This window comes from Abramis brama (assembly GCF_963993115.1).
Source record: "Abramis brama genome assembly, chromosome: 15".
Lineage (NCBI taxonomy): Eukaryota > Metazoa > Chordata > Actinopteri > Cypriniformes > Leuciscidae > Abramis > Abramis brama.
The window spans coordinates 33,534,203-33,558,234 of record NC_139977.1 but is presented as its reverse complement, the minus strand read 5'-3'; the positions used below and the strand labels follow the sequence as shown (position 1 = coordinate 33,558,234).

The 24,032-nt window shown below is 43.7% G+C and overlaps 3 protein-coding genes across 8 annotated transcripts in view; 2 read left to right on the top strand and 1 right to left on the bottom strand.

The window, feature by feature from the left end:
• LOC311097548 (vitelline membrane outer layer protein 1-like) overlaps positions 1-24,032 on the top strand; it is a 77,192-nt gene that overhangs the window by 23,016 nt on the left and 30,144 nt on the right. The gene's annotated exons all lie outside the window — the stretch shown is intronic.
• Positions 1-24,032, bottom strand: part of LOC311097563 (vitelline membrane outer layer protein 1 homolog) — a 55,354-nt gene that overhangs the window by 6,888 nt on the left and 24,434 nt on the right. The window lies entirely within an intron of this gene.
• Positions 20,355-23,791, top strand: LOC311097562 (vitelline membrane outer layer protein 1-like). Of its 3 annotated transcripts, none has more exons than XM_084137357.1 (6): positions 20,355-20,729; positions 20,970-21,094; positions 21,218-21,334; positions 21,552-21,733; positions 21,805-21,849; positions 23,114-23,791. In XM_084137357.1, the coding sequence occupies exons 1-4, from the start codon at positions 20,529-20,531 to the stop codon at positions 21,730-21,732; spliced, it is 624 nt and encodes a 207-aa protein (XP_083993483.1). In that variant the 5' UTR covers positions 20,355-20,528; the 3' UTR covers position 21,733; positions 21,805-21,849; positions 23,114-23,791. The 3 variants fall into 3 exon arrangements, with proteins under 3 accessions (XP_083993483.1, XP_083993482.1, XP_083993481.1); XM_084137356.1 differs by lacking the exon at positions 23,114-23,791 and adding an exon at positions 22,894-22,979; XM_084137355.1 differs by lacking the exon at positions 23,114-23,791 and having other exon boundaries at positions 21,805-22,979.

Below are 24,032 nucleotides of genomic sequence, written 5' to 3'. Positions count from 1 at the left end.
AAATACACAATTTGGGTCACAGTGGTCCAGCAACGATGAATCACAGGTTCTCAAATCAATGGTGGAATCCAAAATTCAGAAATGTAGCCACCGAAACAGCCAAGAGGTGTGTTACATGTCAGAAAAATAATGATGTACCAGCAGCCATTACACCAGCAGCACATACCCCAGCTCCACCAGGACCATTCCGTCATTTGCAAGTTGATTACATATCGTTGCCTCGTTGTAAGGGAAAAACTGACGTTTTGGTAGTAATAGACAAATTCTCAAGATGGCTAGAAGCTTATCCAACAGGGCGTGCTACAGCTGCACATACCGCTAAATGTCTTGTCACTGATTTCATTCCCAGATGGGGATTACCAGATTGCATTGACTCAGATCAGGGTACGCACTTCACAGGACAGGTTGTCAAGGAGGTCTCCAGAATGTTGAAGGTTAAGTGGAATCTGCACTGTCCCTACAGGCCACAAGCATCAGGACAGGTTGAACGATCAAACAGAACAATCAAAATCAGGTTAAGCAAAATGCATCAGGAAGGAGTACCATGGGTTGAAGCGCTGCCAGCAGTACTGTGTAGTATGAGAGCATCACCTAACAGAACAGTAGGACTGAGTCCTCATGAGATTATTACTGGACGTATTGTATTAAGAGCAGGCGCGCTCAACTCGCAAAATAGTTTATTATTACTGGACGCCCAATGCAAATGCCAGGTGTGATTGATCTTAGAAATGCTGATGTACACATTGCCTCAGATGCCCTGATCGCTTACTGTGAAAACCTCACAAAGGCAGTACAGAGTGCCAAAGCGAGAGTTGAGTCTTGTTGGCAGACTCCACCAGAAGGTGGACACACAATCGTCCCAGGTCGATGGGTCATGATAAAGTCATTCAAAAACAAACCATTAGAGCCTAAGTGGCAAGGACCACATCAAGTTATGTTGATTACAGCAGCTGCAGTATTGTGTCAGGGAAGGAAAACCTGGACTCATGTTTCACACTGTAAAGTTGTTCCTCCACCAACAGGGATAGGATAGGACACACGGTTCAGTGAGGGCCCTGGAAAGAACTGAACGCAACAGGCGTCGGGGGCCAATCCAGGGTAAAGACAACCTCATAGGCCTTCCCCATTTTTTTTTTAGTCCATCCTTACCTCACTGGTCTTTAGGTGTCGCCTAAAATAAGAAACAGGGAAAGACGGAACAACAATAGCAGACTAAGATTGAACAGAGGATAAAACCCTAATGTTTGCAGTCTTTATGACAAATACTGCTACAACCCTAGTGTTTGAAGAAATACTGCTCTGTTTTGTTTTGTTGTTTTTTTCTCTTTTGTTTTTTTCTCTTTCTTACTCTGTGCAGATATCACTTGATGGCTGTCCAGAGATCCATATGCAACAACCTCTTAATCTGCGTATGAAGCGACAACATCCCAAAGACAATTTGACCCACTGCTGAACGAACTAAAAATAAAAATACACAACGCAGAGATATACATACGGAACCTTCAGTCATCCCAGTCACCAACATGATCAAGATTGTCGTACTACTACTAACCATCATGGACATCACACAAAGTGCGGACTCCAGAGACAACATATTCCTAGAGCTGATGAATTTGTCAAGAAACGCTTTGTTTGCTGGAAAGAATGTTTGCATGCCACACGCACCTTCAGTAGGAGCAGGAATCCCATGGGTAGCACACCCTATCTCCAAATGTGACACATGTACCTTATTCGATCATCATACCAGTGGAGTATTCAACAAAGATACATGTCACAACGTAACCATTCCTCCAGCTTCTCAGTGTTGCATTCCTGGACAACCATCCTGCAACCTAACTTCAGCTACTCCCATCATGACAGATCTACTCCTGCCAATGATGTTCCACTGGTGCATGGAAAATTATGCTCCAGCATCGACTCCACTGGGTGAAATTCCTCGTGAACGTTGCAGTTTTGTGATTGAAAGAGGAACAGATGAATCCCATGTGTATGTTACTACTACAGAGAAGAAACAGGAAAATGACTTAATCGAGTGTCTCTCCAGGAACCCATCCCTACCGAAACTTTTTGCAATAAATCAGTGGTGTATGATTCCTCCACCAACTGGCACTTTTTGGTTATGTGGAACTTCTGTCTACAGCATCCTACCCAGCCAATTCAACGGCAGGTGCACCCTGGTTTATGTTCTGCCAGCTGTCAGAGAAAACACACACTCCACTCCAAGCTCTCCACAGTTACATGATTCAGCTCCTTCTACCAACAAAGATGGCTGCATTCCAGGACTCACTTGTGTTCAAACGTGGTGGTCAAGAACTCTTGGAGCCTTAATCCCATCGTATGGTGTTATGCAGGCTCTCGATCAAGTCAGAAGCCTGTCGGATTCTGTACAGAAATTGGCCAATGATACGGTTTTGGCCCTGGGCAACATCACGAACACTCTCGCTTCGCACAAGATAATGATCTTACAGAACAGAGTAGCCTTGGATTACATTCTTGCAACGCAAGGGGGAGCCTGCACCATTATCGGCCCTGAATGCTGCACTGGGTTAATGGATCCAACAGAGAACTTGAACAAAATCCAACAAGACATCATTGATCTTTCAACAAAATTACACCAGATGACTGAAGACAATTCTTCATGGTTCGGAAACTTGATTGGTAAACCCTGGCTGTGGATTAGAGAAATAGCAATTCTGCTGTTATTTCTTCTACTGGCATTCTACGTATGCGTCCACAGTATCAAGTGTTTCATTCAACAGATGACTCACGCCTCGCACAAGAAAATGACTGGTCCAACCATAAAAGAATATTACCCGTAAGAACTTCACGGACCCTAATTACATGTTTGTTTCTGTGTCAACATGCAATTACAGAAAATCAACACAGAACATATGCTATGTGCCTAACTTTTTCAAGTTACAAGAATTAACTTTTAAGTATCTAAATTTGTATTTTGTGAGAGTTATTAGAACTCTCAAAGGGGGAAATGTGGGAATATGTTTAATTTATATTCATGTGAGGCATAGATGATGACAGTTTAATTTATGTTCATGTGAGTTGACAGTTCAAAGAAGATTAAGTCAAGCAACCTAGTCATCGGACATTAACCTTTGTATCTGTATACACCTCCTGAACAGTGACATGACTCCAAGGTAAACTATTATCATGTGAAGGTATGGGTGATGCTATCAGGCTGATTGGATCATTTGAATGATAGTGTTATGCTTATTCTTGATTGAATCAAGAATCATCCCTCTGCTTTGTTTGACTTGTCTCCACCTCCAAAAGTCCCACCTCCTTGTAAATGTATAAAAACTATACTGTATAGAGCTCAGACAGATCATGTTGGAAGTTTCTACAGCCGCGTACAGAGGAGTTCTCAATAAAGAATAACTTCTGTTGAACGCGATCCCGACTGTCTCACTGGTCTCTGCTTCGAACAAAGAAAACTTTACAACAGCAGATAACAACGAAAAGACGTTACACAAGGGCAATCTTACACAAGAATAGTCAAATGTGGAGCCTAAGAAATAAGAAAATAACGATGGCCACTTTAAATTAATTCTGTCTGGTTTCTAAACTAAAACTGAGCCCGGGGTCAGTAAAACTGCTCTCAGGATTAGTTTTTGAGCTGATCAGAACTTCTTCAGACTGGTTAATCAATTTCACAAGTTCACATGTTAATGAAATCTGATGTAATATTATAATGCGTATTTGGCTTGCTGTCCGGGGGGAGGGCTCCGAGCTCGGAATTCGGCCCGACCCCAGAGTACTCCCCCCTATGAATGTATAGATCATAGGTATCTATGAGCAGGCCAATCTGAATGTGAGGTGATGGGGTGGTGGCGGGATGCTGAGAAATTTGTCATGAGACAGGAGGTAAGGGAAGGCTTTATTTATACTGGCTTCTTCTTGTGCTGATTGGATGATTACCTGAACATGCTCCTCCCGAACTTTGTTACATAAAACTTCATTTCACGAGTTCACATGTTAATGAAATCTGATGTAATATTATAATGCGTATTTGGCTTGCTGTCCGGGGGGAGGGCTCCGAGCTCGGAATTCGGCCCGACCCCAGAGTACTCCCCCCAAAAAGCCAGATGAACGCAGGACAGCGAGCGTAGAATTAATCCCCCCAAAATGTGAAGGGTATGTATTTACCAAGGAACGAGCTTGCCTATTCGACTGGGAAGGCTCTCGCGACGTCCGACGGGAACTTGGATGCTCACGGCATCGGACGGATGAGCCCGTTCTGCAGTTGAACTGACAGCTCGATGACGCAAGAATTATGCGAGCGTAAATTTGAGAACGAGTTTAACCGTTCACCCAGGAGGGCTCTCGCAGCATCCGACGGGAACTTATATGCTCACAGCATCAGACGGGTAAGCCTCGCTAGGTTGAACGGAGGGCGCCCGCTGGACTCGGTCGGGAGGGTTTGACCGGCGCTTCGACGGGGCTGGGGCACGGGAATAGACCCCTCGCGGCCCGACGAATGGGGAGCCCACCTAGCGACACGAGCGCGGCCGTCCGGCGACGACTAAGACAGGCAGGCTCTCACTGCAATTCGAACAGGAGGGCTCGACCGGCGCTTCGGAAGGGGGACTGAGCCCGGCCCACGAGCGGGGAGCCGTCACTGCGTGCGAACGGGGGAGCCTGCAATTGATTGTAAAAATGTTATAATTATTGAAGCGAGTGTAAATACGGCGAGCAAAATAGATTCGGAAAGTGGGTTTGAACTGATATCGGTGCGGAAGGTGACGAAGGATGTGATGTTGCAGGTGATGGAAATGAATGATCTAATTAGTTAGGGCTTGGTGGGCGTTTCTGATGTGGAAGCGGCTGGATCTAATGTAAGTTTTGAAAGCTTCAGATGACCAGCGACCGAGGGTCTGAATTTGTTGATGGGAGAGACCTTTTTGTGCGGCTGTGGTAGCTGCTCCGATGCGGAATGAGTGGCTAGAGAAATGATCTGCTGTGACGCCGGATTTGATGAGGACTGCTTTAAGGTGCTTTTGGAACCAAAATCTCGTAGCTGGATGATTGGAGTCGTTAGTGAAGTGTGGGTCGAGTGGGGATTTGGACGTGGAACGTTTGTACTGCAGGTAGTTAAAAAGAGCATGGTACGGTTGCATGGGAGTTTGTAAATTAAAAATATATACGAAGTGACCTTTTTTTGCTTTGTCAGTTTTACTTTGTTTGATGAAAAATGATATGGTTTCATGATCTACGATCTGTAGATCTGAAATTGTAGGATGAATGTTTGGGTCGAATAAGGAAGTGATGGTCAATTCGGAGCAGCGGAGGAAACCGAAGAATGCCAGAATGAACATAGCTTCTAATGTATAGGCGGTGTTGGTGGAGTGGTATCCTAGACGGAGTGATGAAATGCATCTGGTGAGTATATCAATTGTGATTGGTTGTCTGGTGTCTGGGCGAGTGGGGCGGGTTCTTTGGATTCCCTTAATTAGAAGGGACGTTTGGGAGTTATTAATTGCAGGTGCAGGTTTACCGTGGATTAATTTATGGAAGAATTGAATGCCGCTTAGATAGCTTTTGATGGATCCGGCTTGGAGACCTTTAACTGAATTAAGGTGCGATATGAACGAAGTAACTGTTAGAAGAGAGAATTCGGGAAACGGCAGGTTGTGAGAGAGGTGGAATGACTTGAACGATTTCCACGCGGTGTAATATGTTTGCAGGGTTCTGGGAGAAACTGCTTGGAGGATGGAATCGATGGACGTGTCCAGGAGGGATTTTAGCGGATGATTTATGGGAAGATCAGCTGAGAATAAGGAGGTACTGGGGTTGGAGTGGGGTCTGCTTCTGGTGCCAGCATCCTGAATTTCTGAAAAGAGAAACGGGAGAGAGAGTCAGCGATTTGGTTTTGAGCCCCTGGAACGTGTTTTGCAGTTATTAAGAACTGGTCACATGCGGAGATCCAGATAAGGCGTCTGAGGAGTGGCATTAACGCAGGTGAGCGAGAACGACCTTTGTTAATGCAATGAACGGTTGCTTCGTTGTCGCAATGGATTTGGATGCTTTTTGATGACCACTCTTTCCCCCATAGGGAAGCTGCGACAACGATCGGGTAGAGCTCGAAAAGGGCCGAGGAGGCTGAGGACTGGGGTGTGTCTAGGAGCTGAGGGGGCCAGGGAGACGCGAACCAGCGTCCTTGGTAATAGCCGCCGAAGCCGGTCGAGGGAGCTGCGTCTGTAAACAATTTGATGTCGAGGGGGAGAGACATAAAGTCGTCGTAAAAAAAAGTTAAGCCGTTCCACTGGTTAAGGAAATTCATCCAAAGTTTTAGCTCGTTTTGGGACTCATCAGAAAGGAAGATCCGATCTTCCAGCGCGTGAACGGATGAAGTGAGGGCGAGAAGATGCGCGATAAAGGGGCGGCCCTGAGGAATAATGCGTATAGCATAATTTAGGTGGCCCAGCAGCGAGAGAAGTTCGCGTTTTGAACAATCTGAGCTGTCTGTAAAATTGGATGCGATTAAGATGATACGATCTATTTTTTCCTTAGGCAGTGAGGCCTGGAATTTTACTGAGTCCAAATTGATGCCTAGGAACTCGATGGACATAGTTGGACCCGATGTTTTCTCCTGGGCTAACGGAATCCCTAGTTCGGCGAAAACTTTTTGCACTGTGAGGAGGTGAGCCTCGGGGATGGCGTTGTATGGTGAAATTATTAGGAAATCGTCGAGCAAATGGAGAAGATGAGGAATTGCGTAATTATTGGAAAGGATCCAACATATAGCTTCGGAGAGAGTGTCAAAGATTTTCGGGCTGCTTTTGCAGCCGAAAGTTAAGCGCACGGCGAAATAATACTTGTTCCGCCAGTTTACACCGAACAAGTGCCACGAGTCAGGGTGAATTGGCATTACTTTGAAAGCAGAGGAGATATCTACTTTTGCAAGCCATGCGCCTCGTCCAGCTATTTTAATCATGGTTATGGCTTGCTCGATATCATGGTAGTTGAGAGAATATTCTTCGAGAGGGATGAGACTATTGATGCTCGGATATGGAGAATTATGGGGGGCTGAAAGGTCTATTATCAACCGCTTTTTTCCCGAGAATTTCCTGGTAGCCACGCCTATAGGGCTGATGCGAAATTTGTCGAACGGGGGAGCCTCGAAAGGGCCTATCATAAACCCGGATTCAATTTCTTTTTTAATTAGTTTATCTACTACTTCAGGCTCCGCTAAGGAGGACTGAAGATTAGCGCAGATAATGTTTTGTGTGGGATGACTTTCTACGCCGGGTTTAAAGCCTTGGTTGAGACCTGTCAGCAAATAATTTGTGAAGTTGACATCTGGGTGGTGTGATAATTCCTTCGCCAGGCGGAAAACATTCACAGGAGTCGAGAGATAGTTTTTTGCATTTTTATTTACAGATTTTTTGACTGGGCGAACCATGCGGACGTGTGCGCCGCCACAGTAATCACAGACGTGGAGAAAACGACAACGTTGTCTTGGGCATCTCCCTTCATTGAAGTTTCTGCAAACTTGTCTGTCGGGTGCCGTGTATGGTGCTCTGATCGAACAATCTTCTCTTGCGGGTCGCGGAACGTAACTTGTGGATTTTATGGCATTTTGCTCTGGGCAGGGAGGGATCGATGGATTGATTTGGGGGCATGCCGTGGTGACATGGCTTGTGGATCTGCAGATTGCGCAGGAAATGTTCCTACACCCGAGAAAGACTCGGTTATGGAGATCAGTGTCCAACGCTCCCCAATAGGGACACTGATTCCACTGAGAAACGCGGACGGCGCATTTTGCGGAAAACAATTTATGGTAAGTATAAAAATGACTACCCCCATAAGACAACGCGAGCTCCGCTATGATGGCAAGATAATCATTTAGCTCGCGCCGTCTATGGGGGAAAGTCGAGCATATAATTTCTGTGTAGCGGCTGAAAGCGATACAGAATTCGGCCAGTGATAATGTGCGTGATGTAACCCGCGAATTATTTTTTAGAGTGACTGAGATATCGCCACAGTCCACTTGGCGATTGGACTCGACTGGGGGAAACAAGGACAGGAGAGAACCCAAATCTACGTCTGCACCTGCGAGGATTTGGGCTCTGATGTTGTTCGTCACTGGAGGAGGTTCTGCGGCAACTGCATTCGGAGGGGCTGGCTGAGGAGTGGCTGAGAAGAGAGAGAAAGGAGAGCGCACTTGGAGTGGGTTAAAGGGAGGAAAAGTCGGGGCTGTGGCCGATTGCGGAGGCATCCTCGCGCAGAGATCGGCCCCCGGGATAGAAGGAGGAGGAATGGGAAGAGCATAGTGAGGAAGAGGAAGGGGAAGGAAATGCGCCGGCGATTGACCAGCTAACGGAGGCATCCTCACGTTAGGGTGAGCACCTGGCGCTTGGGAAGGAGGAAAACTGAAAGAAGTAGAAGGGAAGAAAAACATTTGGGGATCTTGTGTCAAAGTAGAATTGCTGAGATCTGGAGCATGAGGTACCACGGTGGGAGGGGCAGAGGAGAGGAGTTGACCCGGAAAGGTTTGGCGCCCTTCCGCGACTGGATCCGGGGCGCGGCCCAGGCTAGCGGAAGGTCTGCAACGACGTGGCGCGGGGGCGGGGCCCGGCGCTGCGGGTGAGGAAGGTGTAGACGCTGCGGGACGAGCGATCGGGGCCCGGCGGGCCTTGCTCGTCCTAGCCGATGAGTTTGGAGCTGAAACAGAAGGGTGAGAAGATTGTAAGGTGACATATAAATCAAACAACTCTGCTTTTTTCATCCTGCGGGAAAAATTTGCATCTGAATTAATTAAGGCTTGTCTCAGCCCCTTAACTGTCCACTTCCCTATGGGAGGGATGTTTGGGGGCGCTGAAAGGTGGGAAGGCGCAGAGGAGGACGATGAGGAAGAAGATGAGTTCCTCGCTGGTGGTGGTGAGGGAAGTCTTCGGCGTCTCAGAGTGTGCGGAGAGGATCTAGAAGGCCGGCGACCCCTGTTAGAGGATGGAGGCTCGATGTTGTTAGCTGCTGGAGAGGAAAGGGCCGCTGGATCAGCAGTTTGCGACGGAGACATCTCCGTGATGAACGAATCATCGTCGGAGGGGAAGAGCTCTAACTCGGACATGACGGCACGAAGGCGGAGTCCTATGCTGAGAAATTTGTCATGAGACAGGAGGTAAGGGAAGGCTTTATTTATGCTGGCTTCTTCTTGTGCTGATTGGATGATTACCTGAACATGCTCCTCCCGAACTTTGTTACATAAAACTTCATTTTGTGATGTCCTGGTTCTACCCAATGAGCAGCTAGGAGCACCGAGCGCACGCCAATGACCTGTACGTCACATGAACACACAAATATGCAAACATTGATCCAATTAAAATATACGTTTAACTGTCAGTGTTCTTGAAAACTTTTTTTCTTGGTAAAATATCTATAAAATATTTTGTGACCCCATCATCTTGCAAGAGATGAGGACAACTCAAGAGTGCAACCAACAGTGTGTTTCTTTGTGTAGCGTTGCGGTACGAGAGAGTAGAGAAAGTTGAGTTACCACACTCTCAACTAGAGCAGTGGTTCTCAACTCCAGTCCTCGTGACCCACTGCTCTGCACATTTTGTATGTCTCTCTTATCTGACATACTCAGTTCAGTTCATGGAGTCTCTCCTAATGAGCTGATGATCTGGTTCAGGTGTGTTAAATAAGGGAGACATACAAAATGTGCAGAGCAGTGGGTCACGAGGACTGGAATTGAGAACCACTGAACTAGAGAGACGCCAGAAATGGCAATATATGATCGACTATGCCACCCCAGAAAACCAGGGAACTAATAGCCCTAAGGTTCGTTTTGAGTGGGTGGGAGAGAAGACATGAGTTGTATACATAGAAGTAGAAAAGTTTATTTTGTTCGTCAATGTTGTGGTTCAGCGATCTCTGTGACAGGAGAAAGTGTGTGTCTGTCTGTCTCTCTCTGCCTGTCGTCTCACGACGAGAAGCCTAAAGAAGCCGCTGTTTTGTTTGAGGAGAAAGTTATTAAAGAGTGTGAGACAGCGCACTGAGCGCGATTATTGTTTGGAAAAGACTTATCTAATAAAACACACGATCCGCAAGCCGACCCCGTCTCCTTCCTTCTTTCCACAAACAAACTTTAGTGGACAGACGTCAACATTAGACGTGCGGAAGACGTCGAAAAAATACGTCGCCTGGCGTCACAAAACAACCCCTTCAGTGGACCGAATTTGGACGTCCAAAAATTACATGAAAAAGATGTCACTCCGACATCATATTGCGCAGTGGGTTTACTCAAATTATTATACGCCTGTTTAACCGAAGCTAATCTGGGTGTGTTTCTCCATCCCCAATGTCACTTCTCTGTGTTTTACGGCCCTGACGAAAACGTCGGTCTCCTCGGCTGTGAACCGCTCCTGGCAAATCCGCCGTTATAATAGCAATCCGCCATGAAACAAGCTACCTGCTCTTAAAGGGAATGTGAGATGTCGGTTTATTTCACGTTACGCCCAAACCACACCTATGAGTAATGAAGCGACTTCAGACCAACACATTTTAGATTTGCGTCGGGCGCAAGAGTCATTTATCCCGCCGGTATAATAGCAACAGCGCCTGAGAACTGCCCACAAAGTTACTTGCGTTTTGCGCTTGATACTTGCGTTTCAGATCGTTAAAATATGATTTTTATTATAGCTGCATACCGTGAACAAAAATCAACAGGCTAAAGAACACTAACACAAGGAACATTTGCCTGTGGTTTAAAAATACTATAGAAAAACAACTAGCTTAACTGATATACATTTCAAGCATTATTAAAGAAAAAAAAAACACTCAGTAATTAAAAAAGAACAAATAAAAAATTAGCAATCGCAACAAATAGATACAACTGAACGAAGATACGATTGAAATAAACAGTTTTAAGATTTTCAGGTATTCAGGTACAGAAACTGTAATACAATGTACAATAACACTGCGCTTGATAAATAAAATATACATTACAAATATAGTTACAAAAGTTACTCAGTCAAGAACGAGTGAATTTTCTCTTTGTTCAGTAATTAAAGCTATAGTAGGTAATGTTGGGAGAGCTAGCAAGATTTGAAAGCGGCACCTCTTCTAAGCTCCACCCCCTTCCGTCAGTACTCAGTCCAAAGCTACGCCCCCACAAACATGAACGCGCATCCACAGTCGGAGTCAGCTGCAGGTCACAGGAAAGCCGAGTATTTTTGTCATGTTGGAATAAATATTTTGAAATGATAAATGCCTTTCCTTTACCATTTCAGCATAAACAAGCTATTACTTTTCTTACCTCCTTACATGCTAAATGAATAATGACAATGAATGTGGTATAACACTTTTTGTTTTATTTAAAAAAAAACGAACAAGAGAGACCTAAGAGAAATACTTTTTTACACAAGTATCTGTACTTTCGCTGCTTTTGATTGTCATAAACAACCTGTATTTACATATAATAAATAAGAAATATATATATATATATATATATATATATATATATATATATATATATATATATATATATATATACATATATATATATATATATAAGAAAAGGAGTGTCCAGGGATGGCTGACAGGTCAGGCTTTGCATGAGGCGTCGTCTGCTGTGGTGATCTACTCCTTTGGCAGTGATTTACCTTTAGGAAGAATATCACAATTACACATCTGACAATAATTACTGCATCTCAAAGACACACAATGAATGACAACACAACTTTGTTTCCATTTCACACAGTAACAAACATTTCTTCTCGTAGCTAACAAAACACATATGCCACATCACCACAGTTGTCCCGTTTATAAGCAATATATTAACGTCATTTTATCACAATTATAATGCAGACACTTGCGACTATGGCTGTGCAATATGTTCAAAATGTCATGTCCTAAAAGTCAGATAAGCAGACCTGTAACGCAACTGGCTTACACCGACAGAGAAGCTAATGTTAGCACTGGGCTAATACTAGCTACAAAAGTAGCTACGTTGCCTAACGTAACATATATCATGGAAATAACAAATCCCCCCGAAGCAAAACAAATAATTACCTGTCCAGCAGAAAGAACGCAACCTCGGCATCGCTTTTCAGCTCCCTCAGTTGTCTCCACCGTTCAAATGCTGCAATGTTGATGCGAGTTTGTGCTCTGGCTTTATCCAGTGCCTGTTTCGTTGCAGCCTTTTCTGCCTCCGATTTTCTTTTTTTAGGCTTTTTATCAGGGCGAGCAGTTACCAGCAAAGCTGGCATTGGTAGATTTTGCTGCATTTTCTCTTCCATTGTGCCGCAAACTCCTGCTTACTCGGTGTAGTGAGCCATATAAATGGTGCGTTCATGTCCTCCTGGGAAGTTCGTACGTACGAGGTGGGAAGTCGTGCTTATAACGGCATGTGCGTTCAAGTCACTTTCGTCGGAGCAAGATGGCGGAGTACTTTCTCTTAATTAATTACACAAAAATACAGTAAGGTTCTTAAACTCTTGTTCTGGAAAATGAAGAACAAAGAAATGTGCATCAGGTGTACTTTGTATTTTTATGTTTTTAATAAATGTATGAAGCCACTGCCAACTCATCGTTACATGTTGCATTGTTATATTATAATACTATCATATTCTGTGTTGGCGATTAGCTAACTGCGCTGTAAATAGAAAAGCCTGACAATATCACAGCTAAATACCTTTATGTATTGTGTATTCCACCATGTTAATCACTGACACGCCCCCAACTCGTAAAGATCGGAGCTTAGAGAAAATCCCGAGCTCCCCACTGGTATTTACGACATTGTGGTGGCGTTCAAGTGCGTTCAACTCATAAATACGATCTATACGAGATGACTTGAACGCAACAAAATTGTCTCTGAGTGAGCTGAATGTTTCCGGGAACGGTGACATGTGATGAGTGCACGCAGGGCAGCGCGCGCAGTGGGGCTCGGGCACGAGACATGAAGGCATCTGATTGGTTCTTTACATTCGCACCGAATGGCAGTGATTGGTCAGAGTTTTTACTGTCCTGCAGCTGCTACAGAGGTCTGATTTTTTTCATTCCTTTTTCTGAACACATAATGTATTGACTACTCTCAGGATGGAAGGACCATTTCACCCAGTATAAAAAAAGTGTTTCTGAACAGGATTACCTATCTTTAAGCTTAACCAGATTGCTAACATGAGTTCTAAAACATAGTTTAGAATCAATGATTATACCCAAATATTTATGACTGTTAACTAACTCAATGTCATTACCTTCAGAAGTTGAGATGCTTGAAGAAGAAACTGGAAGTTGTCTTGAGTTTGTGAATACCATTATTTTTTACTTTTGTACATTTAAGACCAGCTTAAGCTGTTTTAAACGGTTCTGAACAGTATTGAATGCAGACTGCAAAAGTTCAAGGGCTTGTGCAGTAGATGATGCAGTACAGTAAATAACTGTGTCATCAGCATAAAAGTGATACATAGTGTGGCAACCACAGGGACAAAGGACACTAGATATGTTATATGTTTTAATTTAGACTACGCCACCCTGGAAATTTCACCCAGAGAATATTATCCGCGCACAGGTTCCCCACTAAAGACAGAAAAGCATGGAGACACGGGTATTTATACAAAAATACAAAAAAGAAGTTTATTATAATTTATAATAAAAACCCATACACAGAAAAAAGGGACAAGCCTCAAGCAGTCATACAATGTTCACAAAAAGGAAGCTGCGGCCTTGCAAGGGATATGCATGTTCCCCTCACACACACACTACACACTCACTCTCACAGCACAAAGAGCCCCAGTGAAATGATCAGTCACGGCACACGTTGTAGACACCACCACCAAAGATAGGAGGAAAACGATCAATCTTCTAGGCCAAAAGGCCGCAGCTCCTGAAAAAGAACTCTCTCCACACCACACACACACACCACACAGAGAAGGAAAGATTAATACAAAGGTTTATACAAGCTAACAGGTGGATGGCAAATACTCATCCACCTACAGGCCTTAATGTCACGGTGTGACAAATGAGAGGGCGGAACTAAAGTTCGCCGCAATTGTGTCCCCTCCGGTACAATAACAAGGACACACCACCCCCCGTGTAAATGTGTATCTGTTGCCTTGCCAACCGGGATGAGGAAATCGACATCAGGTGTGGGGAATTAATCTAGAGCCATGACGAAGCCATGTGGGCATTGAGAAGGATATAAAAAGCCAGTGAAGAGAGACTGTTGTGTGGTTCTCCCCCGTGAGAAGTCGTTCCATTTGAGTGTTGCAGAGAAGAATTGTGGTGTGCAAGGGAAAGTGTTGTTGGAGGGGACTCGAGGAGCGTGGAAGAGTTGTGAAAACACACCGTTGCCTGGAAGGGAGAGAGATAAGTAATCGACCATTTGGATCTCTTACCTGCATGTTTCAACACTGAATTTAAGGTAGATTGGAGTGCTTTGATTGTGCTATCTAAACGTCACTGAGTGAATTACACTGATTCATGTTCGATCTCTTACCCTCTTCCCCCGTGGTGGAACGGTGATGTGAATCCTGTCTATGTCTGTGGAGGAAAACCCCGAAACATCCTTTCCCAACATTGAAGCTCGTTGCTTGTGGCACGGAGACCTCTGGGTGAGTGCTGGCCTTATCTGCACTTATTGAAGTGGATTGCAGTGCCTAAATTGATGTTTCCCCCCTCACGTTGCATGTTTGGAGTGAAATTGCCGTGTGTGTGGAAGATTTATTCTCTCTTGCCGTGCACTCCCCACGTGCCATGCTGGTCTACTGTCAGTAACTGGAGCTTAATAATGTCGATCGGCCCCATCTGTTGAGGACTAGAAGGAACAGCATCCGTGAGTCAAACTAACTTCTCTGCTGTTTAAGTTGATTCTGTCTGTCTTAGAGAAGTTCCGCTCAGCCTGCGACTTTGAGTCTGCTACAACCCCAAGTCCATCTGCATGGTGTGAAGTTATCTGTCCCCTGCAACACATGTGAGAACTGTATACTGCTGTTGAAGTTGATTCTGTCTTAGAGAAGTTCCGCTCAGCCTGTGACTTTGAGTCTGCTACAGCTCCAGAGCCCACCTGTCTAGTGTGAAGTGTCCATCTTCCTGCAACACACGTGAGAATTGCACACTCTACCTGCAGTGTTGATTCTGCTATCCTTCGCCAAAGCCCCGCCCACCGGTTTGACCTGAGCTCACTGTGCACCTGTCAGTCTGCCCGCATAGTGAAAAGTGGACATCTCAAGAGAGTGAATGTGAGAACTGTGCACGCTGCTTGAAGTCGCCATTCTGTTCGTCCCCGAGGAAGCTTGTCCAGGCTGTCGGGGTGAGACAACTGCATCCCGTTTGACCACCGACCCACCCGTGAAGACTCACCTGTCCCCCACAGGCCACTGCGAACCTTGCACTGGTGTGAGAAGAGGAAGAGCCCTGACCATCTACTCACTTGTGGAAACTCACCTGTCCATCGCATACCATTGTGAACCCCACATCGGTGTGGGAAGAGGAAAGGCTCCGACCGTCTACTCACCTGTGGAAATTCACCTGTCCGTCGTAGGTTCCTGTGAACCCTGCATCAGTGTGGGAAGAGGAACAGCCCCGGCCGTCGACTCACCTGTGGAAATTCACCTGTCCGTCGCAGGTCCCTGTGAACCTTGCATCAGTGTGGGAAGAGGAACAGCCCCGACCGCATACTCGCCTGTGGAAACCCACCTGTCCCTCACAGGCCACTGTGAACCTTGCACCGGCGTGGGAGTGGGCCCCGGAGACTACTGCATTGCCTCTTCCTGGGAAGAAGAAAGGAAGATTTTAGTTTAGGTTTTTCAAATTACTTTTAACTTTAATAAAAAGAACTGTTATTCCTTTAAATTCCGTCTCTGACACGCTCCTCAGGGTGGTCCTGGTTCAGGGGTGGGCGCAGTCCGGCTAGGCCCATCCCGACCTGTGACATTAACGTTCAACCTTCATAGGCTCAATCAAATAAAGAAAACAATTAAAGTAAACAAATTCAACAGTCTTTTTTTACCAAAATCAACAAACAAGAAGAAAGTATTTATGTTTTACACATAAATCAACACACTTCAAATGAATAAACAATATACAAAATCAATTCACAAATATTACATTTACATAGAAAGACAATTTAAGACATGGAAAATTATACAAAAAAAAGAAAAATCCACAAAATGAAAACCACAAATTACTCCTTCTGCAAAACAAGATATCAAAACGAAAAAAAAAACCGATAATTTGAGATCTTAATATGGGCAAAATAGCCACTGAGGAAGGGTGTGTAAGCAGAAAATATAGAGATGTAACCAAGCACAGCAGTATCAAAATGGCCTATGACAAAACAGCGGTGACACTGCACGAACTGTAGTTCTCCTGAAATTCACACAAATAATTAAGACAATCTATATATGCACACAGGGCCGTTTCTAGCCTTTTTGGCACCCTAGGCAAGAATCCTATTAATAAATTAGACCCAAAATACGGGACGTCCTGGCTAATTCGGGACAGTTGGCAACCCTATGTACTAACGCAAGTGTTTTTTTTTTTGCTAGTTTCAGTCCGGCACAGTTATCATTTTCAGGTCCAGCTGTCACGGTTCATGGATCCATGTGTTCATTTTGCATATCTGTCTGGTGTGTCTGTAGGTATTGGGTCTGTGTATGTGTGGTGGCTTGTTTGTTGCCTAGTAACCAGCTGATCACTCAATCAGTCATTCAGCTGCAGCTAGTCAGCTGCCTATATCTAGCTGTAGTGAGATATGCTTGGTGTCGGTTCGTCACTCTTGTTTTGTTCTCTTACCCAGTGTCGGTATCTGAGTTCCCAGTGGAGTTTCCTCCATCTCGTCAGTGCTTCCTAGCAGCTCGGAGAGTGTCTTGAGTTTTTCTACAACCAGCCGTCCGGACTGAGTTTCCACGCTGTGTTTGATTCCTGTCTCTTCATCTCTCTCCCTTGTATTGTGCATTGAGTGTTTTCCAGCCATAGTCTGTGCTGTTATGAGTATTTTCCTGCAATTGGATCTACGACTCTCATTCTGACACCTGCGCCACGTTGTTTATATAGCAAATGCATTTGCGCCCATTTGTGCACCCATTGGCGTGCTGGTTTGAGAACGAGGTGTTCTGGCGCATTGTTGGCCCATTGCTATTTTGAGGCAACAGAAATAGACTGCGCCATTGACTGACTGAAACCTGGTCTAAAGTCAATGGCGCAATATTTTTTTTGTTATTTAATTAGTGCGTTAGTAATGTGCGCCTATAGGCGGTCCGCAGCGCGTGTACACTCTGCTTATTACACACACAGGGACGCACAGCAGCACACAAACATGCCAAATTTTTTAAATAAAAGGAATACAATGTAAAAGATTGTTATTGTGTACATAAAGATATGATGGAATCCGGCTTGTCCCATACAGGGTCTGCTTGCGCAATTTTACCTCGCGCACGAGCAGTTCCGTTTGCGCTCTGCGTTCGGTCATTCCACTATCAAATTCCATCATGTACATAGCAATCCGCCATGGCGCGAGCGCAACTGGCTTTTAAAGGGAATGGGAGATGAGACTTTGATTGGTTTAACGCACGTAAATCCCAAAACACACTCATTACTCAATAGAATAGGGACAGGACAACCATTTTAGACCACGCGCCTGGCGTGCCGACCATTTTTCCCATCAAAAGTGGATTCGGACACACACTAAGTGAACTTGCGTCATGCGCTTTAGACCATGCGCTTAGATCGTTAAGATAGGGCCCTATTTTAACGGTCTGAAACGCAAGTATCAAGCGTGAAACGCAAGTGTGGGCAGGTCTCGGGCGCTGTTGCTATTATACCGGCAGGATAAATGACTCTTGCGCCCGACGCAAATCTAAAATGTGTTGGTCTGAAGTCGCTTCATTACTCATAGGTGTGGTTTGGGCGTAACGTGAAATAAACCAATCAGAGCGACATCTCACATTCCTTTTAAGAGCAGGTGCGCTTGTTCTAAAGCGGATTCCTATTATAAGGGCGGATTTGCCAGGCGCACCACAGCCGAGGAGAACGACGTCCCCGTCAGGGCGGTAAAACAGAGAATCAATCTGTTCGTAAAAAATCTATCTATCGTAATAATGTATGATTTGCAAAAATGAATACTGCTGCTTCTGTGTAGATGAGAGAATCAAAGTGTATACGCGTTGTGCACACGCTACATTGATTATGGCCAAGCATGCGCCCTTAAAACAGCATATGAATAACATGCGCAACGCGCCACTGACTTTAAACTAGTTTTTTTCGGTTAGTGGCGGAATTGTTTTCTAAACCTGCAAAATAGCATGAAGGAACGTTTGCGCCGGAACACGCCTCCCCCGGGAGCGCAAGTGTATTTCTTAGTTAACCGACGTGCGTCTGTGGAGGTCCGCTGTGCGCGGATGCAAAATAGGAATGATACATGCGTCGGTGTACAAAGTCAATTGCGCTGGGTGCAAGATAGGGCCCAGGGCCCTAAAAGTCAAAGCTCAGTTCAGGAGGGCAAGATAAGGAGACTGAGAAAAAAAGAAAGAGTGATGGAGATAAGGAGAGAGCAGGTATTGACAAATAATCTACTGCCCACTGATATGGTTTTATAGATATTTATTGTCCATTTTTTGGCCTCTTGGAATGCACGTGTAGATCCAAAAATCTAAATATTCTTGGGACGATGCCCCCGAACCCTCCTAACTACCTTAAATTTGGGACCTCTGCGTTTATAAAACCCAGCATGCATATAACATATGAAAGAAATAAAGCAAACTGTTTTGTAATAATTAAATATGGTTATAGTTTTTTTTAGGAGTTTTTTAATCATCCTCTGGTGAGATATTGATTTTATTTGCAGTTGATTTCTTCTAAGGCTGTGTTGCTGTAAGTCAGTTGTAGTTGTTGTGTTTCTGCTCATCTCTTCTCTTTTTTCTGTTCTTGCTGTTCCTCTTATCTTCAGTGAATCTGCTTGTTAACCGCTGGTGTCATCACTAATGCTCAGTCATCACAGTAGAGTGAATAATACTTAATTTCACTTTTACTCAGATTGGGACTATATGAAAACTGAGCAGTGTTTAACACTGAGGATTTTACTGTGTACCAGTAAACATAAATGTGATATGTAACACAGAAGCAAGTTTTGTTGTGTTCTTGCTGGGATCATACTAGCATCCAAAAGACAACATATGCCGGTCCACCAGCATGCCAGCATCTGACAGTTTCTAGTGGTTTGATTTGGTGATTACTTTTGCTTTGGGGTGAAATTTTGTTTGATTTATTTGCAAAGCAATTGCCATTGGATATGATCACCAGTTTCCGTGTCCAGAGATCGGGTCGTCGGGGCCCCCGCCTTTGGCTGTCGCCCGATCCACTGCTCCGGCCCCTTACGGTCCCTCCTGCAGGTGGTGAGCCCACGGGAAGGCGGCCCCAAGTCACTTCTTCGGGCTGAGCCCGGCCGGGCCTGGCTCCGGGGTGGGGCCCCATGCCGGGGGCGACATCTCGGTCCTTGTTTTTATTTGCTATATAGTGGGCTTATGAACTGCTCTTAATCTGATCCATCACCTAGGACCTGTTTGCCTTGGGAGACCCTACCATATGGCATATAGCCCCGGATAACATATCTCCTAGGATCATTCGGGTACTCAGACTCCTCAACCATGATAAGGTTGCAGTTCAAGGAGGGGATTACTACTTTTAAATGTTGTCTAATACACTTTGTTATATTTGCAAAGAAACACACTGTTGGTTGCACTCTTGAGTTCTCCTCATCTCTTGCAAGATGACGGGGTCACAAAATATTTTATAGATATTTTACCAAGAAAAAATGTTTTCAAGAACACTGCCAGTTAAACGTATATTTTAATTGGATCAATGTTTGTATTTTTGTGTATTCACGTAACGTACAGGTCATTGGCGTGCGCTCTGTGCTCCTAGCTGCTCATTGGGTAGAACCAGGACATCACAAAATTGATTAACCAGTCTGAAGAAGCTCTGATCAGCTCAAAAACTAATCCTGAGAGCAGTTTTACTGACCCCGGGCTCAATTTTAGTTTAGAAACTAAACTGAAATCATTTAAAGTGGCCATTGTTATTATTTTCTTATTTCTTAGGCTCCACATTTGACTATTCTTGTGTAAGATTGCCCTTGTGTAACTTCTTTTCGTTGTTATCTGCACATCATGGACACACCTAAACAAAACTAGAGTTGAACACACTTATACACTCGCACCCAAACGTGAACGCAAGACACGCACATACATTTAAACATCTGACCTCTCTTCCTTGGTATTATATTTCTTAATATGCCAAATATGGTGGGGTTGATCTTTGAGTACTATGATTGGATGGAATGGACATCGTGGATGATTTTGCTTAATCTTGTGTATAAATATGAGCCTTTTTCCTTAATAAACTTGAGAATGTTATGGTACTACACAGTCTCTGTGTCTACTTGATCATTCTCACATCACAAGGGTTGAGGCGTCTGTTTCCACCGGATCACTGATAGCTGAGGCTGCAGATAGTCTACCTGAAAATTAATCTAACAATCAGTATTTTTTATCAAGCAGGCCAGTGCTGTACAAATGCATTACTTACTTTCCATATTTTCACTGCTAGCCATTATTGGGCATGTGAGCGTTCAGTCCACAGGAAAACCTTCTGAGCGGACCGTCCACCAAGATTATGGATCTGAGCTGACGGTGTCGAACGGAATGACGTGGGGATCGTGGGGGTTTAAGAGCATGTGTCCAAGTGGAAGTTACGCCGCAGGGTTTAGTCTGAGGGTAAGTTTGGCCTTGACATCAGTTATATGGGGCTGGCTTAGCGCTTCAAAGGTTCAAAGCCCAGAGAGAAAATTGGTGTTTGTCATTTAATTCCAGGTTTCTCCAGGGAACTGCACCTGCTTAAGATTTTTAAAGTGTCTGTGTAATACTAAAGAGCATGAAGATAAATGTTACTATGGGCTGGGTTAGAGTTAACTCTCTTTTTTAAATGGAAGATTGTCTCAATGTTGTTGTTTTAAGGTGGAAAGACCAGTTGGTGCTGGTGATGATACAGCGCTCAATGGTATTCGTCTTCACTGTGTCGATCGGTCCAAAGGATCATCAGGCTCACATGACTACACCTCAATTGAGTCCGACGTAGGACAGTAATGGACTCAGATTATTATAAATTCTGACATTAAGTGTTTCAGATAGATATGTGAATTGAGGATTTTCTTAAAAAAAATAATTATTGATTTGATCAGGAAACCTTTTTGTGTCTTCTTCAGCTGGGGTGAGTGGACAGATATCAAATGGTGTCATTCTGGATTCTTGACAGCTTTCCAGCTGAGAGTTGAATCTCCCCAAGGATTTGCATTTGATGATACGGCCGCAAACAACATCAGGCGAGTGTGTGCTGCTATAAGTCATCCTGGGTTTTGTTTTGCTATTAAAGGACTCCGTTTTTCCTCATCAAGCAGTTCAATTAATATCACACTCGCAGTCGTGCTGCTGTTCATATTAGGCCGTCAGCTGCAGGTGATCATGTGACTGACATTCAATCCAACAGCACACATTAATAACAAATTTGATCATAATCTTGTCACATTCGATTTTCTCCAGGTTCACCTGCAGTGATGGTTTTTTGCTGGAGGGTGACGGCACAGACTGGGGCGATTGGGGAAACTGGAGTCCAAAATGTAAAGGAACAGGAATCTGCGGCATCAAGACACTGGTAGAAGAGCCACAGGGAAGCGGAGACGACACCGCTCTCAATGACGTGCGCATGTTCTGCTGTGATTAAGGTGACGTGATCACAATCAAAAACTTAGACTGACACACACTGCAGATCAACTAAATCTGTTTATTCTTTCAGGTGTAAGAGGATGACAACAAGAACAGCAAGAAGATCAAATAGATGGTAATTATTGATCATCATACTATGATAAACTAACATGAACCCGTCAGGATTCAGATAGGGGAGACCCAGACGCAGAATGAGCAGGGGAATGATATTTATTAACAGAAGACAGTACAAGACAGGGTGAGGCAGGAACAGTCCAAACAGAAGGGTCAACCGGAAACAGCGACAGGACAGATGTGGGGACTACTGGAACCAACTCCAGAGGACAACAGGTCGAAGAACTGCTGAGGACATGGCCAGGCTGGACAGATGGTTAAAGACAGGGCAAGGAAGCATGAAGCAGAGATCTGACACTTGTTGCACACAGACCTCAAACCAGTCTAACTGCCAGACAGAAGGAACCAGCAGGCAGGGAACCTCGGGGAGCAGACAGGAACCAGCACAAGAGAACACACACACAAAACAACAAAAACAAGAGCAAAAATAAAAACTGGCGAAAACTAGAACACCAGAAAACAATAAGAAACTAAATATAACTGGAGCTATAGCAAAGGAAAAATAAAATAATTTCTATGAATGAATAACTGGAACTAGTAAACAAAGAAATAAAACAAGACTGCCACCTTGAGGACAAGCTAAACAGAAAATAAATAAAAGATCAGTTAACAAAAGGAAAAACAAGAGATGAACCAAAAATAAAGCTTGGGAGAACTAGAGCAAAATAAAGACTAGGACTTCACTAAAAATCAGGAACAAAAAAAAGACTGAAAAAAAAGAAAGTAAATAAATACAAAGCTAGAACTGACAGAACCACTAACTCTAGCACTGACTGACAAGCTGAGAGATAACACACACACGCCAACACAAACTAAGACAGAGCCATGTGTCTGGTCAGACACAAGACAAACAAAGAAACATCAAACAAGACAAGACCGACAAGGGACCCTGACAGAACCATGTCATACAACAGTTTTGTAAAGAATACTGCAAAGTTGGCTGGTCATTATGACAAAATAAAGCTTAACCGGATGATCGGGACATTTTCGTCCCGCCTATTATTGGAGTTTATTTTATTTTAAATTATTTTATTCTTTCTTGTAGGTTAGTGATTCTTCTGAAGACTCCTGAACTTCTGCTGTCAGTCAAATGGTTGTCAAATATCAGCAATAAAGACTTTCTAAACAGAACCTTGTAGTTTCACATTCTTTTGCACTACACTTATCTGTTCATGCTTTCCCTGAGAATGACTAACATTCTCTACAGGAACAATACATTAAATTAAAGTGTAATAATGTTTATCCTTTTACCCTAAACTTTTTAGGAGGGCCGAAAGCCGGGCGCTAAAGGTCGGTAACCGGAATCAGTCCAGGAAACATCAACAAATCCAGAGGCACTAAATGAATGACACAACAAACAAATGACACTAAATAGCAGACAAATCAAAAGGAAAAGAGCGGTTAAGAAAAAAAAAATTATCTGTGCATTTCCAAAAAAGGGAAGAAAAAAAAAACATTAACGTGCAACAAGTAGCTGTGCGCTGAAGTCGCTGTCTGTTCAAAGAGTGCAGAAATGTCAATTACTCATCATTAAAGTAATTTTGGATAGGCCTACTATGATATTAGAATTACATTAAAAAGTCCAGTAATTGCAACTGATAAGGTGAACATATTGTATTCTGTATGCACTGCGAATATATAATATTTTACTGAATATTGAATAGTAGGCCTATTGAATGTCTGTATATTCAGCACTTGTCACAAATCTCTTAGCATTTTAAAATCTTACCTTAAAACTCTTTTTTTTAGGGTAGCTTTTAATTGAATATTTGCATAAATCTTTCATTGTGCATTATTTTATATGGTGTATTTTGTTGCTTTAATTTTAATTTTATATTGTGGATTATTTTATATGGTGTATATTTGTTGTTTTATTTGTTTCTGTAAAGCGCTTTGAGATGTACAGTTGAAGGCACTATAGAAAATAAAGGTTATTATTATTATTACTTGCATACTGTAAAAATACTGCAGTTCAACTGCAAAAGCCTAAAAGGTCGAATAAAACTCTAAATGAAAAGCAATACTGTAAGTTGTGCAACTGCAAAATCAAGGACAATGAGAGATTATTCTGCTTCAACATCATGTCTTCTTGCTGGCTCTGGCCTGAGGACTTTGTCCACATCACAGACAATGTTTTCCAGCCAGACAAAGAGAAAAACCTTAGTCTATCTGACACATCCAGCC

Bases quoted from the DNA above. Each gene is read 5' to 3' on its own strand.
- LOC311097562 (XM_084137357.1), top strand. From the start codon at position 20,529: ATGCATTACTTACTTTCCATATTTTCACTGCTAGCCATTATTGGGCAT. The intron at 21,095-21,217 runs GTAATGGACTCA...TGTCTTCTTCAG, and splicing joins ATTGAGTCCGACGTAGGACA to CTGGGGTGAGTGGACAGATA. The intron at 21,335-21,551 runs GCGAGTGTGTGC...GATTTTCTCCAG, and splicing joins ACGGCCGCAAACAACATCAG to GTTCACCTGCAGTGATGGTT.